General features: G+C 39.6%; 1 protein-coding gene across 1 annotated transcript; it reads right to left on the bottom strand.

Annotated features, from left to right (window-relative positions):
• Nucleotides 1-397: 397 nt before the first annotated feature.
• LOC149803895 (uncharacterized) lies at nt 398-4,080 on the bottom strand. Its single transcript, XM_089951454.1, has one exon. The coding sequence runs from the start codon at nt 3,668-3,670 to the stop codon at nt 2,510-2,512; it is 1,161 nt and encodes a 386-aa protein (XP_089807580.1). The 5' UTR covers nt 3,671-4,080; the 3' UTR covers nt 398-2,509.
• Nucleotides 4,081-7,987: the final 3,907 nt, after the last annotated feature.

Here is a 7,987-nt window from a genome sequence, read left to right as displayed (position 1 = left end):
CTTTTACTGCATACTCGTCAACGATATTTTTCAGTTTGGTTTGCCAATCACATACTTAATTCTATCTGTAATGCTGAACTTCGATTGGGGAGCTCAATATATTTTAAGTAGCTGGTAGTTTACCTACTAATTCAAGACACTAATAATACAACCAACCTTAAAAAAATATTCTTCGGGTTCCACAACAAATTTTCCTCGTCGTTTTGCTCCAATATTGTAACGTGCCAAGGGTCAAGGTCAAATAAAATGGAATAGATGGACAGCTCACGCCTTTTTCAGTTACTAGACTTCTCCAGTGTATTGTAGTGTCAAGAAATATGTGTTCACTACAAAAGTTCTTACATAGGTCATAAAAGCACAAAACAAAACAAATATAAATAGTCAACACAATTTATTATATGTCTTCCAGGGTTGAATGTGTTTTCTCACAAAATCTAGTGCTCAGAATAGTGAATTATATGATTGGCCAATTTTCAGAACAGATGTTTCATAAAGCATGTTGAAATGACAACAATAATTTCAGTGTTAAATTGCATGTGAAAATCAGCATAAATGTTTCATTTGCCCTAATTCACATCATCTCTAACTCAGATAATCCCAATTCCCAAACTAATCTTATACAGAAAAAGAAGTTAATTATCCCAAAGTTTGTTCATATAACGTACCGAAGTGGTAATGATTTTGTGCACCCAATCAAGGTTCGGAACCACACCCGGGTTTGTGTTTTAGAGTCCTATGGTAAATATGTTAGAGGCACAGTCTGGAACCGGATGTTAATAGTTTGTCGGGTTTGTTGTCTAAGACACAGTGTGTCGTTTTGAGCGACACAGTCTGAAACCGGATGTCGATAGTGTGTCGCTTGAGTTGAATGCGACAATGTGTGTCGTTTTGAGCGACACAGTGTGTCGTTGTGTCGGGTATATTATTTCGACAACTAAATGACACAACCACTACAAAATGGATGGAAATTTGTGATTTCAAAATGTTACATGAAATTGAGTAGGAAATTCGATAATGCCAATCGGAATATTAAATTTCCAATGGATAGCAGACGGCTGTGTTCATGACGACACAGTGACAATGTCGTCAGCTAAATCCCTCTGTGGGAGTTTTTATCTGATATAACGAGGAAATAAACGTTGAAACAATTTCAGAGAAACTTTATAGTAGTCATTATGAGTACTAAATTTAATGTGTCGGTAGTAACTAGTCTACCTTGCTTTTAAGGCTTGAAATTATCAGTTGAGACTTTTTGCTTGGTCTTGAGACCTTTACTGGAATCCAGTAGAACCACAACTGTCAAAACGGCGGATCTCACCCCTATTTATAGGTTTTGGGGACACACTCGGGAAATTCATGACAAAGTTTTCACGAATGTAACTAAATATGGAAGAATTCGGAAAGATTAACCTGAGCGCCTCCTAGCGGAAAGCCGAGCGCTCAATACACACACAGTAGTAAAAATGGCGCCCGATTTCAAACGACAAAAATAACAATTATTTCACAATAAATTATACAAAGATTCAACATTGATGACGAACGGTTTCATCACACTGGTGACGAAAAATTATGAACTTACACGAGTCTTACCTTAATCCTGGAGAAAAATGGATACAATTGCCTATTTCTCTCGCAAAATACAAGGTAAGTGATAACAGTTTACAATCCTGTCATGTACACACTGAGCTTCAAAAATCTTTACCCAGATGACAAATATTTAAACAAATCATTTTTATATGATTTACATATTGTATCAAATCACTTTTCCTTTGTCCAGGCGTCATATTACAAAAACTGATACTACAGTTACTATTATTTGCATTGAAACAGAGGTACGGCTTTCTAACATGAAGGGAATGTAAACAATAAATGGAGATTATAAATTATCTCCAACATTAATGATATGTGCAAATGCACTTTATAAAAATACAAGTTGACAGGTAGTCAGGATTGTTTCACTACCCCCCTCCTGTTGAAAAAGTTCGTCCTCGAACTTCTACAAGTTAAAAAAAAAAAATTATCATATATTCATTTATCTAACTTTGAAAAATTCAATGATACTGATTCAAAGACATGGATTAACATCTTGCAATGTACATGTAACGCAATTTTAACACAATATTTTAACTATAAAGGATATGATTATGGATGGAAAAGAATACCATTTGAAACTTATCCTAATACATAATATTGCACACACACACACACACACACACACAGTTTTCCAGTCAACACAATTAGTATTTTTGCCTGTCACAGAAGAGACCGGGGTTCAATTCCCCGCCAGAGAGCCAATTAATGACGATGGAAACACAGTGCTGTTTGATGGTTTATTTTTTTTTTAATTTATTTATTTATTTATTTATATTTTTTTTAAATTGAATTTTGAATGTCCATTTAAAGTTAAATTTGATTGTCCCCATCAGCCAATGATAATGAATGAAGTTACAGAAAAAAAAGAAGAAAATTTTGGGGATAATAATTATTAATTAAAAATATGTAATATGTCCTAATTCAAGTTGAAACTGAAAATGGAACACTCTGTTTCCTTTTCTTCAGTTCTCTTGGCAGACAGTGCTATTGCTAGTGAAGATTCCTCTGTCTGTGTCTCCATATGTCCAGTTACGGGTGTTTCATACTCCGTCATGGTGCTTTGGCTCTCCCTTCTGATGAAAGTAGGATCAGGAAACCACATTGATGTCAATTCATAAATTGTCCCATCTGTGAGAACTGCTTTTTCGACTCTCTTCAACCACACTTCAGGAGCTGGGTCATACTGGTATGTATTGGATATTTGTCCAGACAACTTGGACTTTATCCGTATTCTCCTCAAACATTCGGCCTGGGGAGTTTTTGAATAGATGCTGGGAGCTCCCACAAATGCCTCCCTCGGATCAGCATTATGGAGGGAGGGAAGACGATTGGTATACTCATACAAGGCTCCTTGTGGCAACGTCTCTAGATGGATAGGCCTGACCATATAAGTGGGCGCTGGTCGCAGAAGCACAACATTTCTTGGGGGGCTACATGGCTGCATCATTTCTAGTGGTGTTGGGTGGTATGGTGGCACTTCCACACACGAAGATCCCAAGCACGGCTCATAGGGTGAGTCAGGTAAAGATGATTTCATTGCCAGAGCTGGCTGGTGCATAGATTTCTCTACTTCTTTGGCAGCAACCATTACCACTGGTTCATTTCCAGACCCATTTTGAATTTGAGGTCTCTGGGGTGATGTAAAGAGATTCCTCTTGCATGGTGACACCATGGCTTCCCGCTCTGGCGTTGAAGGAAAATCTTCCAGATAAATAGGGGTAGGTGATTTCAGTGGTGTTAAGGGTGCTAAGGGGTGATCTGGAGTGCTCACTGAAGTCTCTCTGTTATACGATCCCCTGGGAGTCTTCCTGAAATCTGGGCAACTTGAAATTGATGAGACACAGGGTCTGGCTGGCGAGACTCTCCCAGGATTTGTGTGTTCCCTCCTATTATACCTAGAGGCTCTTTCAGGGTGCTTGGCCACATAGTGTGCCCTCATCCGGTATTGCGTGTTCTTTGCCACGGTGTATGTACAATATTCACACCGTATTTTATCTCCATGATGGTATCTGTTGTGTCTGTGGAGCAGCTGCCAGTTCGCACAGGACACACCACATTCAGCACACTGGACAACCATTCTGAAAAGTGTCCAGACAGGTATTATTAAAAGTTCTTAAGTCCTGGGACAATTTAAGACTATACTATATGGCTTGCAAGAGCCTGTTTTTTTTTTTTTTGTTTTTTTTTTTTTTGTTTTTTTTTTATAAGAATGAAACAAACTCAATAAAGTAAAACCACCATACGCAGAGAGTTATTTCATAGAATTGCATGTTGTTGCTTGTTGGATTAAGGGTTAAGCAATGCCTTGTCGTTACTGTCATAATTATGCAAAAGGAGTGCTATTCAAAATACCAAAATTTCTTTTGATCAAGACTACCAAAACGACCCCACAATACACTGGACAGTAATGCCCATACTCTACTTAAAAATGTATCATAATGTATCATATAAAAATACTAATTTGTCCATCCATCCACTATGCCAACATCAGAGCCCTCAGAAGTGAGAGTCCTCGTTTCTCTGACATTCATATCCCAGGACTTTCCTTCAGGTGGCTGGGAATATGACAAACTACCAACTAACCTCAGCACAAATAACTGAGAGCATTTGTCGACTAATGCCTCAGAAAACAAATAGGTACATTAATGCCGGCTACCCAAAAAGAGTCCCGTTCACTCCACAAATAGAATTCACAAGAACACCAGGGCTTACATACCCTATCTATGTGTCTTGTTAAACAAAAAGTGTCGGGCTCAACACAAATTAGAGGTTTTTATCAACCATGCGGTTCCCGCCATAAAATGGCTTCAATCTGTCATGATGGACAATTTTTGGTACTGCTTTAGGGTCGTTCTGTATTTTATAAACTAAATCAGATAACACTCCGATTACATGATATGGACCTTCCCAGTTTGTTTGCAGTTTTGGACTACGAACTTTCTTCTTTGTTTTTGTGTGGAGCCAAACAATATCTCCTTTTTTATACTGTCTTGCCTGTATCTTATGATCATAGTATCTCTTCTGCCTGTTGCTTGCTTGCATCATATGATTCCTTGCCTTGTCATGAATTTTCCACATTCGGGTAAGTAGATGTTTAATATGGTCATTTTCTGGGTCGTCAACCATTTCTTGTTCCACTTTTGGCGGAGGTCCGAAAATTAGATCAACAGGTAGTTGAACTTCCCGTCCCATCATCATCATATTCGGAGTTTGACCCGTGCTTTCATGCACAGATGATCTGTATGCAAACATAGCTAGTGGAAGATGGTCATCCCAGTCTCGCTGATCGTGCGTAATATACTTGCTTAATATATCTTCAATGGTGCGGTTAAACCTTTCCACTAGACCATCACTTTGAGGATGAAAGGCTGTTGTCTTGGTCTTGTCGATTTGCAGTCTGGAACAGAGTTCGCTAAATAGCTTTGATTGAAACTGACCACCCTGGTCAGTGTGTAGTTGTTGTGGTAACCCAAAGCGGCAAATAAATTCTTCCACAAATAGATTAGCTATTGTTTCAGTGTTTTGTTCTGGCATAGGGAATGCCTCCGTCCATCGTGTGAAGTAGTCTGCAATTACTAATACATACTTGTTTCCTCTATTTGATCTCGGAAAAGGACCCAGCACATCCATGGCTACCCTTTCTAATGGGGCACCAACAATGTATTGTTTCATAGCTGCTCTTGGGCATAGCTTGGGGCCTTTGCGGCATTGACATATTTCGCATTCGCGACACCATCGTCTAACACTCTCTTTATAGCCAACCCAGTAGAAACGGTTTCGTACTCTGGCAATGGTGCGAGTCACGCCAAGATGCCCAGCACTGGGGTCATCATGCAGCATCTTCAAGATTTCATTTTTCTGGCTGTTAGGCAATATAAGTTGCCATCGGATTTCACCAGTGTCAACTATTATCCATTTTCTGTAGAGTTTTCCATCAAGAAGCTGTATACGATCCCATTGAGACCAGTAAGTCTTAACTATTGAATTGCATGGAGATACATGTTCCCACAATGGTTTTATATCTCCAGCTTGCATCCATTTCATGATAAAAGAAAGATTTTCATCCTTGGACTGTGCATCTGAAATGAATTGATCTTTGTGTTGGGCAAACCACATTGCAGCAGACTCCACTTCTTCAACTGCATCATCATTGTATAGATCTGTTGTTGAAGTTTAGGCTTTTGCTTTACGGATGGCCATGATTGTGTTTGTTTCTGTTTCCAGGGTGGGTGCCTGGTCAAATGATGCATCCTTCTGTTCTTGATGCTTACAGTGGTCACATGACATGCAAGGTCGCCTTGACAACCCATCAGCATTGCTATGAGTTTTACCTGCCCGATACTCAGTTTTGAAGGTGTAAGTGTTGAGTACTTGCAACCATCTGGCAATTTGACCCTCTGGATTTTTGAAACGTAACAGCCAAGTCAGAGCGCCATGGTCAGTTCTGACAGTAAAGTGTGTTCCATATATATAGTGGTGAAAGTACTTAACACTGTCCACAATTGCAAGCAACTCTCGGCGAGTTACACAGTAGTTTCTTTCGGCTTTGTTTAATGTTCGACTAAAGTAGGCGATAACATGTTCTTGGCCATCAAATGTTTGTGACAAAACAGCGCCCAGGCCATGACCACTTGTATCTGTATCAAGAATGAATGTTTTGGTCATATCTGGGTAGCTAAGAATTGGTGCTGATGTTAGATGTTCCTTCAGTCTTTGGAAGGCCATTTCGTGATCTGTGCTCCAATGAAAAGGAACATTCTTTTCTGTCAGGCGGTGAAGAGGTTTAGCTATAATGGAGAATCCTTTGATAAATCTGCGATAGTATGAGCAGGTTCCGAGAAAACTTCGCAGCTCATGGATATTGTTTGGACAAGGCCAATCCTTTACTGCAGCGACTTTTTCAGGATCAGTAGAAATACCTTCAGAGGAAACAATATGGCCCAGGAAGACAACCTTTTCTTTGAACAAGGAACACTTATTTGGAGATATCTTCATTCCAGCCTTCTGGATACGCAAGATTACCTCCTCCAAACGAGTGAGATGTTCTTCAAAAGTATCAGCAAAGACAATGATGTCAGCCAAATAGACTAAGCATGTTTTCCACTGTAGTCCATGGAGGACATATTCCATCAGTCGTTCAAAAGTCCCTGGGGCATTGCAGAGTCCAAACGGCATAACCTTAAATTGAAAGAGACCACATGTTGTGGTAAATGCAGTCTTTTCAGCATCATTTGGATTAACTTCCACTTGCCAATAGCCACTGGCAAGGACTAAAGTTGAGAACCATTTGGAACCTCGCAGAGCATCAAAGGTATCATCAATACGCGGAAGAGGATAACTGTCCTTCAGTGTTACATCATTTAGTCTGCGGTAGTCTACACAGAATCTCACTGACCCATCCTTCTTTTGGACAAGGACAATGGGTGATGCCCACGGAGATTTAGAAGGTTCGATTATGCCATCTTTTAACATTCGATTGATTTCATCCTCTGCAGCTTGCCGCTTAGACAAAGGAAGTCTTCGGGGATGCTGTTTTATAGGAGTGGCATTACCACTATTGATTCTGTGTTGAACTATATTTGTACGACCAAGATCACTTTTAGACTTGGCAAATACTGATTCATATTTGCATAGCAGCTTTCGTAGACAATCATGCTGAGCTTCAGATAATGTTTTGCTTGACTCATCAATCAAAACGTTTAAATGTTCTGGTTCCTGAGGACAAGTAGTGGTGGTTATTTTATTTACCTTTCCTACAAGGTCATCATTCTCTGCTTCTTCCAGATGAAAAGTGGAAGCAACTGGTTCACAAATTGCAGCACATGAATGTTTATAGAGCTTAATGGAGCTACGAGACAAATTAACCATTCGAAGTGGGATACAACCAGAACTTGGGTTAACAACAGCTTTTGCAACTAGTATGCCATTCTGTGCCAAGTGGGACTTGTAAGGTTCCACAACCGCTTCTTCACAGCCTACAACTTCACCATTTATCATTCCTGTAACTAGTATTTCAGAGTTGGGGGGTACAGTGATGTCCTCTGATAGTGTAACTTTAAACACGGATTGCATCTGACTTTCTCGTTGACATGGAAAACATTTCCCATCTACTATAAGCTGCCCATCTCTCATGTTTATTTGACAGTTGTGTCTATACAAAAAGTCATACCCCAAAACAAGAGGTGCCTCCACATCAGCTATAAAAAACTGATGTGTTGAGGATTTACCATTGATCTCGATTTGAAACTCAGCACTTCCTAATGGAGCAACCAAACCACCATCCGCCATTCTGAGTTGTCCACCGCCTGATTGCAAAGGGGGTCGTATTGAATCTGAGATAGCATAATACTTCAGAGGATTTAGAACTGTGATTGAGCTGCCTGTGTCAATTAAT

The sequence above is a fragment of the Sinohyriopsis cumingii genome, chromosome 3, assembly GCF_028554795.1.
Source record: "Sinohyriopsis cumingii isolate HCF-2022 chromosome 3, ASM2855479v2, whole genome shotgun sequence".
NCBI lineage: Eukaryota > Metazoa > Mollusca > Bivalvia > Unionida > Unionidae > Sinohyriopsis > Sinohyriopsis cumingii.
Note: the sequence above shows the minus strand (reverse complement) of the source record. Positions and strands in the feature narration are given on the sequence as shown.